General features: G+C 39.5%; 1 protein-coding gene and 1 non-coding gene across 2 annotated transcripts in view; both read right to left on the reverse strand.

Annotated features, from left to right (window-relative positions):
- The window catches only part of RLF (RLF zinc finger), a 79,313-nt gene that overhangs the window by 50,285 nt on the left and 7,403 nt on the right, over nt 1–21,625 (reverse strand). The window contains exon 2 of the mRNA XM_004025531.4: nt 1,503–1,657. Within this exon, the coding sequence (XP_004025580.3) occupies nt 1,503–1,657 (155 nt within the window). The remainder of the gene's footprint in view (nt 1–1,502; nt 1,658–21,625) is intronic.
- On the reverse strand, nt 12,716–12,822 carry LOC115932162 (U6 spliceosomal RNA). The gene has a single exon (XR_004068484.1). It is a non-coding gene; the product is annotated as a U6 spliceosomal RNA (small nuclear RNA).

Consider the following 21,625-nt stretch of genomic DNA (forward strand, 5'->3'; position numbering starts at 1 on the left):
ACAGCAATACTAAAAATCTATTTTACATTTGTTTAGACTATTTTAAATGTTTTTACTCTTCAAAATTTGCTTCAGAGTTGTTATATTGACAGTTCAATTTAAAAAGGAGGAAAAAAAGAAAGACCACAAGGCTTTATATTTACATTGTTGCTTTAGTACATTTGGTAAGAATATAATAAGCTCTTTAGAAATCACATTCCAAGCAGTTTTATTTTGTTTATTTGGGTGTGAAGAGGCACCCATATGGGACAATTCTAATTCCAGTAGACAAAAATGGGAGCTCATACTACTGTCAATTCAGCTGATAAAATGATAAATGATAAATATATGTAACTGTTATCTATAGGTTTCTGTCACTTGCAGAGGAAGCAGGAAGACTGGCAAAGTCGTTTCTTTACCTGTAAAAAAAAAAACCAAGCAAAAGAGTTTCCTTTTTCTGACTATTATCCAGAAGACACAGAAAAGAAATAACAGGAAGATTTTTTTGAAAAAAGAAATGCACTACAACTTGAATAATGAGCAACTCAAAATACCAATGAATCAACATCTCTCTAAAACCCTACAGAATAATCCTTTACCCCTTAGGGATTACAATAGGTAAAACAGAAACTAGGACTTGGTAGAAGGAAAAATATGATCATAAAACCAGGAATGCTGGTCTTCCATAAAGGGCCACTGGAAAATAGGAAGGAAAACAGGTGAGGCTAGAAAAAAAATAAAATAAACCATCTAGACTAGAAGTCATCTCACTAAACAATCTGTAAGTTGAACAAGGTGATGCCCAGCTAAAACTGATTGGCTGTGGTATCTTTTCAATTTGCAGATGAAAATTACAATAAAGGTGTAATTTTGTCTGCTACTATGCAGCTAAATATTAAAACAACAGCTAAATCACGTTTTTTTTTTTTTTTTGAGACCGTCTCACTCCACCATCCAGGCTGGAGTGCAGTGGCGCCATCCTGGCTCACTGCAACCTCTGCCTCCCAGGTTCAAGCCATTCTCGTGCCTCAGCCTCCTCCCAAAGTGCTGGGATTACAGGCGTGCGCCACCATGCCCGCGCTAAATCATGATCTCTTTCTTAGGATGGTAATCTTATACTGTACCCTGATATTTTTTGCTAATAAAATTATTCTTAGTTCAAATATAATCAAATTGCAGAATTTCATGTTGTTTTTGCCAAGATGTTCTTCAAGAACTACCAGTTTCCAGGTATTCTGTCATTTAAATCAATCTATACCTAAGGGATAGAAATATATCATTCTCAGATTCCAAGCCTGAATAGGAAAAGGGACTCTAGAGGCAAGTTAAAGATGATGTTGCTTGGCTGGAGCTTCACTTGGACTATATCTCCTGGGAACGTGAGTAGGAAGGAAATTTCATTCAATGGTATGACTCCAATGGTGCTCTGAAGAATAAATGTGATGCCACTGTAAAGAGAAACCAGGCAAACAATACGACCAATGGTACTCAATTTTAAGAGTGATTTAAGTTCTCAAACTTACAGTACTAATCTGCCAAGCACTAAGAGGACATCTTCACATTCAGTAGTTAAGTATGGACGTGCACTGGCAAAGCTTTGGATGGCAAGTCGATATACCTCCAGAAGATACACAATATGTTCTGATGCATTCTTGTTGCTTGCATATTGCAATAAGGTCTACAAAATAAAATTAAAAATTATTTACAAATAAAAATAATGAAACAGATTGTCTTTGTCCTCAAACACACCACATAGCTCTCCCATTTTTTTTCTAACAGATGCATATACCTTTTATTTGCCTTTTAAGGCTCTGGTTTGTTTAGAAGATTCTATTTTCATCACTTAATGAATGATTTCTGCTGAGTTAAAGAAATGGCAGAACTACTCTTTTGATGTCAGAATAATTCTAAGAGTAGAGCCATAAAATGTCTAGTTGTTCTCACTATAGGTCTGGAGTTGCCATCTCTATAATTCAATAATGAGTTTTCAACCATGTGCCAAGCGCTGGGTACATAAGAATAAGACTATGATCCCTGCCTTCTACAACAAGAGATGAATTATTCCTGAGTATGACTCTCAGTTCTACAGCGCCATAAAATCCTTTTTTTTTTTTCTGGACACATGGAATTGATTAGGCTTCCAAGGGTTAATTTATGCTAACTAATTTGTAAAAGGTTAATGTTATATTGATATTTTTATTTTTCACTAGCCCTGTATCCTCAACAAAATATATATTTATTTTTTATAAAGTTTATGAAGAAAATTACCATATAGGCCAAATGCCAGTTTATTTGGTTACAATGGGGGGAATAGTCCTCTTACCACACAGGGTACCCTATTCCTCACACTGTGGCATCTGAGAAGTTATCTGGTGAGTATTGAATCTAAACCAAAAGAAAATGAAACCACAATAAAGCCTGATAAATTATGTGTGTCCTATCACTAAGAATTTGTCCAAATGATGGTGGAAAGCTGGCTTATGTTCTCCCTGGACAGTGTTGAAAAATCACTGCCAAATTCATGTTTGGGGACTCTCCTTCTGAGTTCCATGGAGTTGTTTTCTCTCTTGTTCATATATATCTTCCTTCTGACAACTGATTAGGTTTTGCCTATTCTTAATTGGTATATCTAGTTAAGACGTGAAGTATGTAGTACAGTCTAACATAAGCAGGATACAGCCTTCTCCCTGGAATACACATTCTGTCTGACTGGGCTAGGGAGTTCCTAATAGGCTTTTGGTTGGGGATACTTCTATAGGCAAGTCTTATTTTCAGAGGATAGCTTTAACATGAGTGAAATACATCTTATCTGAATTCATTACCCTAGAATAATAATGTCTTCAAACATTCCTAACTTCCTGTCTTTGATTTTTCTGCCTAAACAACTACAAAAGTAGCGCAGGATTCTGCTGGATTTTCTGCAGCTTTAGTTTCCACATAAATGGTCCCCGTATGAGTTCTGGTAACTGACTGTTAGCATCATCTCGATTACTTTAACATTTAAAAAAAAAAGAGAGAGAGAAACAACTTACAAGGAAATATACCATAGACCATTATACCATATACAGTAAAAGTTCCCTTAACTAATATATTGCATTATCTGATCTTTGCATACCTGAATCATTACAGTCAGTTGAGCTATTTTTAGTATACCGACCTACTCAATTAAGTATCTTGCTACTTGGTCACAGTCACTTTAGATAAATGCCCTTCTGTAATTTCAGAAGAGCATCATGTCACCACTTAATCAAATCCCTAATTTTAATAAAATAAAAAAACTGAGTAACATTATAAAACTGACCCCTAAGCAATCCTGCTTCCCAGCTGAATTAGTAGAGAAAGAATGCAGAATGGGTGTCTGTTATATAACTAAGATTTCACCTAATTTATTAAAATCAGCCAGGTGCTGTGGCTCACGCCTGTAATTCCAGCACTTTGGGAGGCTGAGGCGGACGGATCACAAAGTCAAGAGATCGAGACCATCCTGGCCAACATGGGTGAAACCCGGTCTCTAAAAATACAAAAATTAGATGGGTGTGGTGGCACACGCTTGTAGTCCCAGCTGCTCAGGAGGCTGAGGCAGGAAAATCGCTTGAACCTGGGAGGCGGAGGTTGCAGTGAGCCAAGATTGCGCCACTGCACTCCAGCCTGGGACACAGCGAGACTGTCTCAAAAAAAAAAAAAACAAAAAACAAAAAAAAAAACAAAGAAATTTATTAAAATCTATGTTACAAAAAAAATTCTGGTTTAGGTCAGTAAGTTACTTACTGTCTGCACTGGCTAATCTAAGAATTAAGGAGTTTCAAAAATTTACATTTAGTGCCAGATTTATGTTCCTTAAAGTCAGACATTATGTCTCATCAATCCTTATAGGCCTACCACTCCTCTACCCACTTCCACCCCCACAGGACATTCTCAAGTCTCACTAAATGTCTGCTGAATACATTCACCATTTTATTCATTTGACAAATATTTTTCAATAGATTATCACACATAAAGTGCTAGATGCGGTGGGGGCGGGCAGACATGTGGCCTATCCTCACAGAGCTTTCAGAATGAGTCAATACAACATAATGGCTGAAACCACACATGCAAATTAACCAACTGCTAACTAAAGTATGCAAAGAGAAGGACAGAGTGCATACAGATGGGGTTAGTCTTTCCACAATCCACCTGTCCACTTAGAACGCTCTTGCCACCAATCTAATAGCTTCTGACAGACATTCCACCAGGACTTCTGTAAGTTACACAATTTCAAAGATTCAATACTCTTGAGGAACTTCCAGTTTGCTCTATACTAATTTATACTTTTTATATTCCTAAATCTTTACCTCCTCATGTGTTGGTTCAAATTAAGTAGTGAGATCTCTTATACCCACTATAAGCATACTCTGGGTATGTGAAGAATGGCTGGAATAATCAATCCTCTTCATTATCACCTTTTTTTTTTTTTTAAATTGAGACAGAGTCTCATTCTATCACTGCTGGTGATCCTCCCACTTCAGCCTCCCAAGTAGCTGGGACTACAGGCATGAACCACTGTGGCTACCCAGGCATTTTCTTTCTTTCTTTCTTTTTTTTTTTTTTTATCAAGTCTCACTCTGTCACCCAGGTTGGGGTGCAGTGGTGCAATCTCGGCTCACTGCAACCTTCACCTCCCAGATTCAAGTGGATCCTTCCACCTCAGGCTCCCGAGTAGCTGGGATTACAACTGTGCGCCACCAGGTTCGGTTAATTTTCCTGTTTTTAGTAGAGATGGGGTTTCACCATTTTGGCCAGGTTGGTCTCGAACTCTTGACCTCAAGTGATCCGCCTGCCTTGGCCTCCCAAAGTGCTGGGATTACAGGCAAAAGCCACCTCACATCCAGCCTTTGTGGTTTTTTGGGGGTTTTTTTGCTTTTTTTTTTTTTTTTTTTTTTTTGAGACAGCCTCACTCTGTCGGCCCAGGCTGGAGTGCAGTGGCACGATCTTGGCTCACTGCAAGCTCCACCTCCCAGGTTCACGCCATTCTCCTGCCTCAGCCTCCCAAGTAGCTGGGACTACAGGCACCCGCCACCATGCCCGGCTAATTTTTTTTTTTTTTTTTTTTTGTATTTTTAGTAGAGACGGGGTTTCACCATGTTAGCCAGGATGGTCTCGAGCTCCTGACCTCGTGACCTGCCTGCCTCGGCCTCCCAAAGTGCTGGGAGCCACTGCGCCCGGCTTTTTTTTTTTTTTTTTTAAATGCAAGATTAGGTTGAAAGGATTACAGCCATCCAAATAACAGGATGGCTGTAATCCTTTCAACCTAATCTTGCATTTAAAAAACTGGACTAGGCAAGGTGGCTCACGCCTGTAATCCCAGCACTTTGGGAGGCCGAGGCAGGTGTATCACTTGAGGTCAGGAGTTCAGACCAGCCTGGCCAACATGGTGAAACCCTGTCTCTACTAAAAATACAGAAAGTAGCTGGGCGTGGTGGCACATGCCTCTAGTCCCAGCTACTTGGGAGGCTGAGGCTGGAGAATTGCTTGAACCCGGCTAGAGTTCAGTGGTACAATCACAGCTCACTGTAACCTCAAACTCCTAGGCTCAAGTGATCCTCTCTCCCACCCACCTCAGCCTCCTGAGTAGCTAGGACTGGAGAAGGGCATCACCATGCCCAGCCAATTAAAAAAAACTTTTTTTTTGTAGGGACAGGGTCTCTTTGCTGCCCAGTCTGGTCTCAAATTCCTGGGCCTCAAGTGGTCCTCCCACCTTGGCCTCTCAAAGTGCTGGGATTACAGGTGTGAGCCACTGTACCCAGCCACGGTCTCTTATTTTTCTTTAGGAACTGAAATCACAACTGAAGAGAAAAGCGGCAATAAATGATAAAGATGACCTCCTAAAGTTCATTCTACAGTGACCAAATTAATGACCTCTCTCTTTTGTTCCAGTAAACTCATTCCACAAATACCTACTATTTTGTACTGTGCTGGGAAGTAAGGATGGAGACTCTATTCCTGCCCTTGAAAGGCTATGATATATACTAAGGGGTCAGATATATAAGTAAAAAATTAGCTCACTTAGGCACCATATTTGACTATTCGGTGCTCTCATTCACATCCCAAGCAGATTACCCTCAAATTACTCTCTCAAGTCCTTGCTATATACCTCAACTGCCTATTACATATTTCCATCTGGATGTCCTATTCAAATCTCAAACTCAGCATGTCCAAAACCAAACATCTTCCCCAGCAAATATGCTCTTCCTCCTATGTTCCATCTGCCTCCTTTCAGGAGCCAGAGCTAAAAAACTATCTTTGAAACCACCACACCAAAGTTTGTTGATTCTATCTCAGAAATATCTTTGTCTCCTGTCCCTATGCTTTATCTCTGTAGCCATTCACCCAAACCAGGCCCCCAATATCCCTCATCTAGACTGCTACATTGGTTCACTTCTCTAGGCTAAATAACCTCTAGTTCTGTATATGTGTTATAATCACGTACGTCTGTACATTGAAAAAATTAATGTCCAAGGGGAAAATGACTAGAAGAAATTAACTAAAATGCTTACATGGTTTGCACTGAGGTAGCAGGAATATGAGCAATTTTTGTCATCTTTATACTTTTCTAAACTTCTCAAATTTTCTTTAATAAGCATGATTACATTTTCAAAGCAAAACAAATCTCCCCTCACCCTCAATTCTCTCTGCATTTCTCACTACATGGTTTCAAGGAGCTTGGCAGCATTCTGACTATTCTTTGAAACTATCAAGAAAGGAGAATTTCTTTCAGGATGGTCACATTTAATGTTTAAAGAATACATTCCAATTTAAATTTCAAATAGTTCAGGATTAACTTTCCTAATGAAATAATTATATTTACTGAGCACATAGTATGGGTTAGGCACTTCCTAAGAGCTTTACGGCCACTAAACTTATTTAATATGCACAACTCCATGAGCTAGGAGTTATTATCAGCCCATTTCAAAAATGAGGAGCCACTGTCAAGTTGTCTTTTGGGAATTTTTTTTTTTAAATGAGGAAACATGAGAGACTGAATTATTTGGGCAAAGTCATCCAATAGGTGTTAGATTCAGGATTTGAACTAGAGCCATCTGGCTCCTCAGCCCACACTTAATCACCACACTTTCTTTATGCCTTTTCACAATTCAACTATTTTAAGTGTGCTTTTAAATTCTGCCCCCTCACCCCCAGCATCAGCTTTAATATTTTGTAGCAAGTTGTGTCATGGTCATCATTTGGCCTTCTTCCCGAGTTTACAACATCTAACTTCCATTCTAAAGTGAATGCTTCTGGGGAATGTTTTCAAGCAATGGCACTGACAGATATCCTGTACTTCAGAATGCTGGTGGGTCACAAAAAACTGACAAAAGATAGCTAGTGTTTCTTTTTAAAGCTGTATGTTCTATGGCAATAGGAAGTTACGTGTTTTCTAATAGAGAGGGGTTTGGATTATTTCAAATTTTGCACATAAAGCAAGAAACTTTGATTTAAATTTCTCAGCATGTGAAATTCCCAGAATTATACATTTCAGTAAAATGTGACTGCACTACAAGAGGTAGACTTCCAGGAGAGGGCAGCACTTGAGATGGATCTCTGAAGTACGAGCAAAAGTGAGGGGAACAGGAGGACTCCAAAGAAAGAACATGAAAAAAGTCAGAAAAGATGAATAGACAACTAGATGACTAGAACAGATCAGAGTAAATGCTGAAGAGACTTAAATGTCAGTATGAGGAAGCACCTCTTGATGGAGGTTTCCCATCAAGAGACTAAGCTGAGAGTGAGATGAAATGAAATGGGGAGAGAACAGCTGGCTGCTTACAACCAGAAAGTTAAGTGGCTAGAGTAAATTAAACCCCCTAAGTCTTTAACATATGCTGCCACTATGCCCCCTGCCTCATTTTCTATATTGGTTATAGGTGGTTTTCTTAAAGCCAGTGATATGACTAACTTATTACTCTATCTATCTATCTATCTATACTTTTTTCATCCATCCTGATTCAATTTCACTGGATTCAGTCCATCAATCTCAGCCTACTAAGATTATTTTTAGATACCGATTCTGCCACAGGATTTAACTATGCTTTCTAGTTTTATTTCATTTTCAATTTTCAAAAATGCCTTTTACTGTCTTGTCATAAAAGTAACATAACATTGTTACATACATATGCAAAAATAAAAATTTAATAACCCATAATACCACCACCCAGAAATAGACCACTATTAACAGGCAATACATTAAGCTTGAGGGGTTTTCCTTTACTTTTCTTTTCTTTTTTTTTTAGAGACGGAGTCTCCCTCTGTCACCAGGCTGGAGTGCAGTGGCACAATCTGCGTTCACTGCAACCTCCCCCTCCCAGGTTCAAGAGACTCTCCTGCCTCAGCCTCCTAAGTAGCTGGGATTACAGGCGCCCACCACAATGCCTGGCTAATTTTTTGTATTTTTAGTAGAGACGGGGTTTCACCATGTTGGCCAGGATGGTCTCGATCTCTTGACCTCGTGATCTGCTCACCTCGGGCTCCCAAAGTGCTGGAATTACAGGCATGAGCCACCATGCCGGCCGCTTGAGGGTTTTTTTAAATGCCTAAACCGAACATTTTAATAGAATCATGCTATAACGTCTTTCCATTTATTGTAAAGTTTTCTTCAATGTCAGTGTTTTTATGGCTGCACAACTTTGTGTGGATACAATTTATTACCCTATTATTTATTTATGGACATACTGTCTTCTAACTTTGCAGTATTATATATAAAATATTAAGATGAACACCCCTCTAACACTAAAATGAGCACCCCTTATCTAACTTTTCCCATGTATCCATGACAATTTTCTTATAATAATGTCCTATAAATGGAATTGCTGGGTGCATAATTTTTAAGGCTTTACACAGTGTCAAATTCTGCTCTGGAAAATTTGTTCCAATGTACATTCCTATTATTGGTGTTACAGGGTGACAGACTGAGAAGCTGTAACAATTATTAGATTTTATAATTTTAATATAACTTGTGAGGATCAGCTTAATAGAAGAAATACAATACTTTGTTTATTCAATTTACATTCTTTTCATCACTGTTGCAGTTCAAGAAAATTTTTCATATATTCCTTTAATAATCTAAACACCTAATTACTACAGAGTTATCCATAAAAGACACACAGACCAATGGAATCTAACAGAAAGCCAAGAAATAAATCCTTGTATATGTGGTCAAATGAAAATGATTTTCACCTAGGGTGCCAAGACCATTCAAAGGGAAAAAGACAGTATTTTCTTCTCTTTTCTTTTCCTTTTGAGATGGAGTCTCGCTCTGCTGCCCAGGCTGGAGTGCGGTGGTGCCATCTCAGCTCAATGCAACCTCCACCTCCCAGGTTCAAGCGATTCTCCTGTCTCATTCTCCCAAGTACCTGGGACTACAGGCATGAGCCACCACACCTGGCTAATTTTTGTATTTTTAGTAGAGATGGGGTTTCGCCATATTGGCCAGGCTGGTCTCAAACTCCTGACCTCAAGTAATCCATCCACCTTGGCCTCCCAAAGTGCTGGGATTACAGGCATGAGCCACTGCAGCTGGCCAAAGACAGCCTTTTCATTCAACAATGTTAGGAAAACCAAATATTCACATACAATAGACGGAAGCTGGACCTTACCTTACACCATAACATAAACCAACTTGAAATGGATCAAAGATCTAAACATATGAACTAAAATGATAAAACTTCAGGAGAAAACATAGATAAATAGCTTCATTACATTGGATTTGGCAACTATTTTTTGCTATGATACCAAAAGCACAAGCAACACAAAAATATATAAACTGGACCTCATCAAAATTAAAAACTTCTGTGCATCAAAGGACACTATCAAGAGAGTAAAAAGGAAACCCATAAAATGGGAGAAAATACAGCAAATCTTGTATCTGTTGATGGATTAATATCTAAACACATAAAGACCTCCTAAAACTCAACAACACAAAACAAACAAGCCAATTAAAAATTGGGCAGAAGACTTGAAAAGACATTTCTCCAAGGAAGACATACAAATGGCCAATAAGCACATGAAAAGATATGAAATACCACTAATTAGGGAAATCCAAATCAAAACCACAATGAGATACGACTTCGCACCCATTAGGATGACTATTATGTAAAATAAAAGAGGTCAGACCAAGTGGCTCACATCTGTAATCTCAGCATGTTGGGAAGCCAAGGCAGGTTGATCACTTGTGGTCAGGAGTTCGAGACCAGCCTGGCCAACGTGGTGAAACCCTGTCTCTACTGAAAAAAATACAAAAATTAGCTATGCGTGGTGGCGGGCGCCTATAATCCCAGCCACTCAGGAGGCTGAGGCAGGAGAATCACTTGATTCCGGGAGGCAGAGGTTACAATGAGTCAAGATCATGCGACTGCACTCCAGCCTGGGTGACAAAGCGCTGTCTCAAAAAAAAGAAAAGAAAAGTAAAGAACAGAAAAAGTGTTAGCAAGGGTGTGGAGAAATAGGAACCCCTGTGCATTGCTGGTAGAAATGTAAAATGCTGCAGTGGTTTGGAAAATGGTATGGTGGTTCCTCCAAAAATTAAACAGAAATACCATATGATCCAACAATTTCATTTCAGTGTACACATCCCAAAGAAGTGACAGCAGATCTTGAAGAGGCATTTGTACACGTGTGTTCACAGCAGCATTATTTACAATAGCCAAAAGGAGGAAGAAATCCAAGTGTTCATGAACAGATGAACAAAAGTGATATATCCATAAAATGGAGTATTATTCAGTCTTAAAGGGGAAGAAAATTCTGACATGATACAACATGATATATCTTGAGGACACTATATTAAGTGAAATATGGCAGTCACAACAAGACAAATACTGTACAATTTCACTTATATGAGGTACCTAAGAATAGTCAAATTCATAGAGACAGATAGTAGAATGATGGTTGCCAGAAGGTGAAGAAAAAAGGGAATGGGGAGTTAGTATTTAATGGGTACATAGTTTCACTTTCGGAAGATGACAAAGTTCTGGAGATGGATGGATGGATGGAGGTAATGGTTGCACAACAATGTGAATGTACTTAATGCCACTAAGCTGTACTCTCAAAAATGGTTAAGATGGCAAATTCTATGTTATGTATACTTTACCACAATAAAAGTACCAAAAAAAAAAAAAGTTAACTTTAAGTCTAGAGATTTTGGATTAGAAATTTTCAAGAAACTGAAGTGGATGATCATGCAAAAGGAAGACGACGAGGGCTGGGGACAGGGAGGATAAATTCAAACCATCCTCCATTTCTGCATTAGCGAGCCATTATTACTAAAAGGACTGACTTACAATACTTCTTAAATCTGGAGATTGTAAAGTTCAAACTTTATCATGCTGGGTAAAAGTATTACAATTCTGAGGTAGTTGTGTAACAACAGAGGGAAATAACAGGCATTCTGGCTACAGTTTCAAATCTCTGCCCCATCAATTACCAGATAACCTCTCTGGGTCTCATTTTCTGAAGTCAGTCAACTGAAATTGACTACCCATTTTGTACCAGCATCCTACAAAATAGCTTTCTTAAATACGGTGGTAAAGGCTGGGTGTGGTGGCTCATGCCTGTAATCCCAGCAGTTTGGGAGGCCCGGGCAGGTGGATCACCTGAGACCGGAAGTTCCAGACCAGCCTGGCCAACACGGCGAAACGCTGTCTCTATTAAAAATACAAAAATTAGCCGGGTGTGGTGGCACAGGCCTGTAGTCCCAACTACTGGGGAAGCTGAGGCAGGAGAATCACTTGAACCCAGGATGTGGAGGCTGCAGTGAGCTGAGATCGCACCAATGCTCTCCAGCCTGGGTGACACAGCGAGGCTCCATCTCAAAAAATAAAAATAAAAAATGGTGATAAGGCTGGATACCAGTGGCTCATGCCTGTAATCCCAGCACTTTGGGAGGCCAAGGCGGGAGGACTGCTTGAGCTCAGGAGTTTGAGACCAGCCTGGGCTAACTATACCAAGCCCTCATCTCTGGGAAAAAAAAAACACAAAACAAAAAAGACCATAGCAAGATCCCATCTCTCCAAAAAAAAAAAACAACAAAACAAAAAAACAAAAAAAACCCACCAAAGACAGCTTTGGGTTCAAACTATTTTTTCAAAATGGTGGTAAAATACATATAAAATTTACCATCTGAACAATTTTTAAGTATATATTTCTGTGGTATTAAGTATTCACATTGTTACATTGTTGTGCTGCCACTCGAACGTCTACCCCCTGAACTCCTGTCATCTTACAAAGCTGAAACTCCGAACTCATTAAAAAACAACTCCCCATTCTCCCCTCCTTCTAGCCCTTGGCAACCACTATTCTATTTCCTGTCTCTATGTGCTATAATAGCTTTTATAGTATATTATATTTTGTTTGAAAATGCAACATAAGAGTGTGGTATTGGCATCAGAGTAGACAAACAGATCAATGAAACAGAATAGAATCCAGAATGAGACACACATGTATGGCTAATTTTCAATAAGGTGCAAAGGCAAGTCAGTGGAGAAAGGATAGGTTTTCAACAAATGGTGCTGCAACTTTAAAAAAAAATCACTCATATACACAGCTATAGATATACTTATATAACACTCATATATATCTATAGATATATCTATATACCTATCTATATATATATGTTTTTATTTTTATTTTTTTGTGAGCCAAAGATTTATCTGTTCATTTACTGCATTTGAAGTACTCTTCGACGACATCCTTGGCCTGAGACTCCCTGAAAAATACAGAACACGTCAAAAATTTGCAGCTCATCTTTGCACAGGGGCCAGGCTAATCTTCTCCGTATTGTTCCAATTTTAATGTATGTGCTGCTGAAGCAAGCACGAGTGATTTTTTTTAAGTTCTTTAGATATACCTATATCTATATCTAAAGAACTTTCCATCCATCCCTCACGCCGTATATAAAAATTAACTCCAAATGAATTATAGACTTAAATGTAAAACCTAAAACTATACAATCTCCAGAAGAAAAGAGCAGAACATCTCTGTGGTCTCGGATTAGACAGATTTCTTAGATATAATGGGAAAAACACAATTTATCAATATTAAGAATTTACGTTCTTAGAAATACACTGTTGGCCGGTGCAGTGGCTCACGCCTGTAATCCCAGCACTTTGGGAGGTGGGGGCGGGCAGATCACGAGGTCAGGAGATAGACCCCATCCTGGCTAACACCGTGAAACCCCGTCTCTACTAAAAATACAAAAAAAAAATTAGCCAGGCATGGTGGCGGGCGCCTGTAGTCCCAGCTACTTGGGAAGCTGAGGCAGGAGAATGGTGTGACCCCGGGAGGCGGAGCTTGCAGTGAGCTGAGATCACACCACTGCACTCCAGCCTGGGTGACAGAGCAAGACTCCGTCTCCAAAAAAAAAAAGAAAGAAAGAAAGAAAGAAATACACTGTTAAGGCCGGCTGTGGTGGCTCACGCTGATAATCCCAGCACGGGCAGATCACTTGAGGTCGGAAGTTCAAGACCAGCCTGGCCAACATGGCGAAACCCTGTCTCATCTAAAAATACAGAAATTAGCTGGGTGTGGTGGTGGGCGCCTGTTCCCAGCTACTCAGGAGTCTGAGGCAGGAGAATCGCTTGAACCTGTAAGGCGGAGGCTGCAGTGAGTCAAGGTCGCGCCACTGCACTCCTGCCTGGACGACAAAGTGAGACTCGGTCTCAAAAAAAAAATTAATTAATTAAAAAAAGAAAGAAATAAAAAAGAAAGAAATATACTGTTAAGAGAATAATAAAAAGAGAGAAGGCACAACCTAGGGAGAAAATCTTTGCAAAGCATCTATCAGAAACACAAACACAACACCTCTCAAAATTCAACAATAAGAAAACAATTATTTTTCAATGGCAAAGATTTGGACACTTCGTCAAAGAAGATATAAGGATGGCAAACAAACATATGAAAAGACACGTGACATAAGTCATTAGGGCCAGGCACACTGGCTCACGCCTGTAACCCCAGCATTTTGGAAGGCCAAGGCGGGAGGATCGTTTGAGACCAAAAGTTTGAGACCAATCTGGGCAATGTGGCAAAATCCCGCCATTACAAAAAAATACAAAAAAATTAGCCAGGTGTGGTGACACAAGCCTGTGGTCCCAGCTATTTGGGAGGCTGTCGTGGGAGAATCACCTGAGCCTGGGAGGCAGAGGCTGCAGTGAGCCAAGATCACACCACTGCAGCCTGGGTGACAGAGTAAGACCCTATCTCAAAATTTTAAGAAGCCATTAGGGAAATGCAAATTAGAATCACAATGAACTAACAGCAATTTTAGAGTGGCTAAAATGAAAAACACTGGCCACACCAAGTGTTAGTGAGGAGATAGAAAACTAGAACTCTCATACAGCGCTGATGTGAATGTAAAATACAACTACTCTGGAAAACCTGTCATCTGACCCAGCCATTCCACCTAGGTATTTACCCAAAAGAAAAGAAAAAGCATCTGTCCATACAAAGACTTCCACACAAAATGTTCGTAACAGCTTGATTTGTAGTAGTCAAAAACTGGAAACAATTCAAATGTCTATCAACAGGTAAATAAATCATGATATATCCATATAATGAATACTCATCAATAAAATAAACTACTGATATATACAAGATGAATGAATTTCAATAATTATACAGAGAGACACCAAAAAAGAGAGACTATATGAGTATAGTATTTACATAAAATTCTTAAAAATGCAATCTAATTTATAGAGACAGCAAATCAGTAGTTAAGTTGGGATGGGAGGGTAGGTATACAAGAGGAGGGTAAGAAAGGGAATACAAAGCAGTAGGAAGAAACTTCTAGGGATGACGGATATAATCATAATCTTGATGGTTTCATGGATATTAAGATATGCCAAAACGCACGAAATTGTACTTTTTTTTTTTTTTTTGAGATGGAGTCTTGTTCTGTCACCCAGGCTGGAGTGCAGTGGCACAATTCTGCTCACTGCAACCTCCACTTCCCGGGTTCAAGAGATTCTCCTGCCTCAGCCTCCCGAATAGAATGAGAATTATTATTATTTTTTTGAGTCAGAGTCTCGCTCTGTCGCCCAGGCTGGAGTGCAATGGCTCGATCTCAGCTCACTGCAACCTCCGCCTCCAGGGTTCAAGCAATTCTCCTGCCTCAGTCTCCCAAGTAGCCGGGATTACAGGCACCTGCCACCACGCCCAGCTAATTTTTGTATTTTTGGTAGAGACAGGGTTTCACCATACTGGCCAGGCTGGTCTCGAACTCCTGACCTCATGATCCGCCTGCCTAGGCCTCCCAAAGTGCTGGGATTACAGACGTGAGCCACCGTGCCTGGCCAGAATGAGAATTTTAAGTGAAATCTTGTTAAGTTCAAATATACATATATGTTCTCCATTTCACGTGACAATAAAACACAAGATTGATCCAAATGTAATGTTTTATGCACATTTACTGTTAGAACCTTATGGGAACGTCTGGTCTAGATTTAACTCCCCCCCCCCCCCGCCCCACCATAACAGAACAGAGTCTTGGTTCTCCTGCTCAGGCTAGAATGCAGTGGCACAAACACAGCTCACTGTAACCTCAAACTCTTCAGCTTAAGGGATTTCCTGCCTCAGCCTCCCAAATAGCTAGGACACCACAATGCCCAACTAACTTTTAAAAAGTTTTTGTAGAGACAGGGTCTCACTACGTTGCCCAGTCTTGGTCTTGAACTCCTGGCTTCAAGAGATCCTCCCGCCTTGGCCTCCCAAAGCACTGGGATTACAGGTGTGAGCCACTGTGCTTGGCCCCTTGATTTAACATTTTCATTGACAATGTCCTTTAAAGACTGAAATCAATATTTCACTATGAAGAAAAAACCAAATAAAGAGAGTGAGCATAACTAACGCAAATACTTTCAGTTCTAATCAGTAGTTTCCACTGGCATGGGCATTTATTCTACAGGGGCAAATAATAATCCATCAGGGAGAAGGAATATAATATTAATACTTATATTCAAATGAGTCTTTAAAAATCTCACCCCTTTTATGTATTTCTGTGTCTGTTTTATACAATATATAGGTATGGTACAAATAAAACATACTTTTAAAAGATTAATTTATTTTGATAAGAATATACAAGACAAATATTTGGAGATGACTTAGAAAATAAATCTTATATAGCAAACATTTTTCAATAGAGTTATATAATTTTGGAGCAGAATCAAACCTTAAAGAGCATCTCATTTAGGGAGCAATATGAGGCACCCAAATAACAAGCTGACTTGCCCCAAGGTCATACACCCATTTGGTGGCACTCTATTTGAAAACATATAAAGGTCACTTTTTTTTTTTTTTTGAGACAGAGTCTCACTCTGTCACCCACGTTGGAGTGCAGTGGTGCAATCTTGGCTCACTGCCACCTCTGTCACCAGGGTTCAAGCGATTCTCCTGCCTCAGCCTCCCGAGTAGCTGGGATTACAGGCGCCTGCCACTGTGCCTGGCTAATTTTTGTACTTTTAGTAGAGACAGGGTTTTACCATCTTGGCCAGGCTGGTCTTAAACTCCTGACCTCATGATCCACCCGCCTCAGCCTCCCAAAGTGCTGGGATTACAGGCGTGAGCCATCGTGCCCGGCCAGGTCACAACATTTTTTAAAGTTAGCTAATGGAAAGCACTACAGTCTTTCAAGTTACTCAGCTATGACTTAGTCTTCCAGAGTTTAGAAGAATTGATTATAAGAGATCAATAAATGATCAATAAATGACTACACTGACAAACCTCTCACAGAGCCACCATCAATCACAAAAGTGTATCACACATTCCAATGGCTTCAGGTTAGGCTATAGCTCTAATTATAATTCTTTGGACATGTTCTGCTTCATGAGAACTTCAAAGAGACCTAAAATCTCAAGATTGTACATGATCAGCCTGGCACGGTGGCTCACGGCTATAATCCCAGCACTTCGGAAGGCCAAGGTGGGCGGATCACTTGAGGCCAGAAGTTTGAGACCAGCCTGGCCAACATGGCGAAACCCCGTCTCTACTAAAAATACAAAAAATTAGCTGGGTGTGATGGCACACACCTGTAATCCCAGCTACTCAGGAAGCTGAGGCATGAAAATCACCTGAATCCAGGAAGCAGAGGTTGCAGTGAGCTGAGATTGTAACACTGCACTACAGCCTAAGCAACAGAGCAAGGCTCTGTCTTAAAAAAAAAAAAAAAAAAAAATCACATGATCATAATGATTGGACAAAATCTAGTTTTAATGACTTTTAACAACATTTTAAAATAGTCATAATATACGAAAAAGGTAAACCTCACAAAAAAAAATGTAAATGTCTGATACATATAAAAATACCTGAATGTAGGCCAGGCGTGGTGGCTCATACCTGTAATCCCAGAGCTTTGGGAGGCCGAGGCGGGAGGATCACCTGAGGTCAGGAGTTCAAGATCAGCCTGACCAACATGAAGAAACCCTATCTCTACTAAAAATATAAAATTATCCGGGCGTGGTGGCGCATGCCTGTAATCCCAGCTACTCAAGAGGCTGAGGCAGGAGAATTGCTTGAACCCGGGAGGCAGATATTGCGGGGAGCCAAGATCGCACCATTGCACTCCAGCCTGGGCAATAAGAGCAAAACTCTGCCTCAAAAAAAACAAAAAAACAAAAAAACAAAACTGAATGTTACTAAAATGCAAATTAGTGTAACAATCTGATAATTCTTTCCTATCAGATTGTCAAATATTAATAAGTTTAATAATACAAGCATTGGCAAGGATTTAGTAAAACGGGGACTCCCAAACACTATTGGCGGAAGTACATATTCAACTCTTTGTGGGCAAGTATCCATCAAAACTTAAACATTCTCTCAATCCAGTAATTTCTTTTTTTGAGTCAGTGTCTCGCTCTGTTGCCCAGGATAGAGTACAGGCAAGTATCCATCAAAACTTAAACATCCTCTTTAATACAGTCATTTTTGTTTTTGAGTCGGCATCTCACTCTGTTGCCCAGGATAGAGTGCAGTGACGCAATCTCAGCTCACTGTAACCTCTGCCTCCTGGGTTCAACCAATTCTCTTGCCTCAGCCTCCAGAGTAGCTGGGACTACCTGCTAATTTTTGTATTTTTAGTAGAGACAGAGTTTCACAATGTTGGCCAGGCTGGTCTCGAACTCCTGACCTCAGGTGATCCACCCGCCTCAGCCTCCCAAAGTGCTGGGATTACAGGTGTGAGCCGCCACACCCGGCCTAATCCTACAATTTCAATTCCAGGAATTTATATTATAGATAGAAATAACCAGCACTTAATATTTAAGGAAGTTCATGGGACACTGTTTATAATAACAAAATAACACAAATGTTTAAATTATGGTGCATGCTCCAAATGTACTCATAAAGGGTCAACATATCAAATTAAAAAGTAAATTGCAAAAGGGTGAGTACTTGTGTTTTTAAGGACACACAAGACTGTTAACAGTAATTTCCTCTGGGAAGTGACTGGAAAGATTGAGGGCAGAAGGAAAGAGGCTTTTACTTTTCCTTAAACCCTCTGTACTGTATTTTTTGCCACAAGAAGTGCTTTTATAGTTTAAAAAAAATTTTTTTTTAGTTAAGAGTGTTGAAGGTGTTGCTACCTGTAGAATTTAAAATCAATGCAATTTCTGATGGAATACCATGCATTTATTTCTTAAATACAGTAAGTCTACACATATTCTACGTGAAAAGATGTCTACAATAATAAGCAGGTTTTAGTATGTAAGCTTGAAACCTTTTCTAAAAATAGTACATATATATGTACACATCATACAGAAAAATTCTATAGATATGCATTCCTAAACTGTTAACAATGGTCTACCTAGGAAAAGGTAGTACTGGAACACATAAGAGTGTATATGACAGGAGCTTTTACTTCTTATTCTCCCCTTTTATACTGTTCTAATTTTTAACAATTAGAATGTATGCATGAGTTGTTTGCACAATTAGAAATTGTAATATTTATATAAACACACACTCTATATGTATTTTTCCAAAAATCTGATAAATACACCAAGCTATTAAAAGTGAGTTTATATGGTACTTTCACTATCTAATTCATCTATTTGTAAATCTTGTTTTAAGTTTCTATAATGAGCATCCACTAGTTTTGAGTCACAAAAACTAAAATATTTACATCTGCTTTATTACTTTAGGATACCTTATATATTTTAAACATATACCTGAAAAAAGCAAAGACAACAGAATCACAAAAATACGCCTTTTTATAAAATTATGTATCATAAAAATGCAATTCCCAAGCAAGGATATACATTTTATCACATACAATAACAATTCTTATAACAAATGTCCACATTAATAAGAAACTGTGCTGGCTAACATGACACATTCAGGTTATTTCCTTGGGAGTAAGAATACTGAGAAATCAGGCTGGGAGTGGTGGCTCATGCCTCTAATCCCAGTGCCTTGGGAGGCTGAGGTGGGAGGATCACTTAAGGCCTCAAGTTGAAGACCAGCCTGGGCAATACAGTGAGACCCTGTCTCTACAAAAATTATTTTTCAATTAGCTGGGCACTGTGGCATGCACCTGTAGTCCTAGATATTTGAGAGGCTGGGGTGGGAGGATCACTTGAGCCTAAGAGTTTGAGGTTACTGTAAGCTAAGATTGTACCACTGCATTCTAGCCTGAGCAAGGGAGTACGATCCTGTCTCTAAATTAAAACAAACAAACAAACAAAAAAAAAAAAAACACTATCAAATCAAATGTCGGCACCATAAGCTGCTAGATCCAAATAATACTACTACTAATAATAACAACAATAGCACTCAAAAAGACAGTAATCAGACTTAGCACAAAAGTGGGGAGAAATAAACAAATACATTAGTAATCCCGGCCTACCTATATTGCAGCAATATAGGTAAACCTATAAGAATAAATCTTGACTCAAGATACGTCTGAAATATAACTCATTCTCAACTTTCCCCAAATTATAATACACTAAAATATTTTTCATATGTAACAAATACACATAATTTAATCCCTGCAAAACCTTTGGAGGTGAAATTTTTTTATAAAAAGCTCAGTCAGAGTCAGCTGGTTTTACAAATAAATTTTAGCAAGTAGGCTAATGCACAAATACAGTATCTGCAAATAGCGAGAACCAACTGTATATTCAAAGAACTGAAGGAAACATGCCTAAAGAACGAAAGGAGGCTGGGCAAGTTGGCACACACCTGTAATCCCAGCACTTTGGGAGGCTCACTTGAGCTCAGCAGTTTGAAACCAGCTTGGACAACGTGGCGAAACCCTGTCTCTACAAAATACAAAAATTAGCAGGGTGTGGTGGCACGCGCCTGTGGTCCCAGCTACTAGAGAGGCTGGGTTGGGACAGCTGCCTAAGCCTGGGAGGTTGAGGCTAACAAGGATACAGTGAGCTGTGATTGCACCACCGCACTCCAGCCTGAGCAACACAGCAAGACCCTGTCTCAAAAACAAAAAACAAAAAAAAGCTCAGAATTATGTTTTAGGCTAAAACTAAATAATTAAAACTAGTGGCAGGCAGAAAGACAAGGCAATCACCTCTTCACCTCTGCACTTTGCTTTATTGTAGTGAAAAAAAAAAGCAATGTGACTCTTGAGCTGATAAAGGCTTTAGAATATGGCAAAATGTTCTAGACCTGGTAAGTTTGGCAAATGCTGCACAATACGTAATGTCTCTCTTGGAAATTCACAACGTATTTTAACATTTAAAATGTTTATCCCATGGCCGCATGCGGTGGCTCACGCCTGTAATCCCAGCACTTTGGGAGGGTGAGGTGGGTGGATCACCTGAGGTCAGAAGTTCGAGACCAGCCTGGCCAACATGATGAAACCCCATCTCTACTAAAAATACAAATAGCCGGGTGTGGTGGTGAGCACCTGTAATCCCAGCTACTTGGGAGGCTGAGGCAGGAGAATCACTTGAACCCGGGAGGCGGAGGTTGCAGTGAGCCGAGATCACGTCACTGCACTCCAGCCTGGGCAATAAAAGTGAAACTTCATCTCAAAAAAAAAAAAAAAAAAAAAAAAGCTTATCCCAACTTATATGAACATAGAACCCTTATTTCAAGAAGCACTTATTAATAAATATATCATATGGAGTGAAACACAGTTTAGGAAATTCTGATATAAGAAAAAAGAACATAGGCTCTACAGTCTAAAGAACTCACCACCACTTGCCAGCTGTGTGATCCTGGGAAAGTTACTTAACTTCTCTGGACCTCAGTTTTCTGTCTGTAAAATGAAAAATCACACTACCCACCTGAGGGCTTGGCACGCAAAAAGATCCTCAATAAATTATTCAGTCCCTCAAATTTTTCATATAATGGATTGTATATTGGCCTTGTGACAGCAATGAGTTTTATTATATAAATATTTATGTTAAAACATATTATTTTTTTTGAGACGGAGTTTTGCTCTTGTTGCCCAGGATGGAGTGCAATGGCATGATTTCTGCCGACTGCAACCTCTGCCTCCCAGGTTCAAGTGATTGTCCTGCCTCAGCCTCCTGAGTAGCTAGGGTTACAGGTGCCTGCCATCCCGGCTAATTTTTTGTATTTTTAGTAGAGATGGAGTTTCACCATGTTGGCCAGGCTGGTCTCGAACTCCTGACCTCAGGTGATCCACCCACCTTGGCCTCCAAAGTGC

The sequence above is a fragment of the Gorilla gorilla genome, chromosome 1, assembly GCF_029281585.2.
Source record: "Gorilla gorilla gorilla isolate KB3781 chromosome 1, NHGRI_mGorGor1-v2.1_pri, whole genome shotgun sequence".
NCBI classification, from domain to species: domain Eukaryota; kingdom Metazoa; phylum Chordata; class Mammalia; order Primates; family Hominidae; genus Gorilla; species Gorilla gorilla.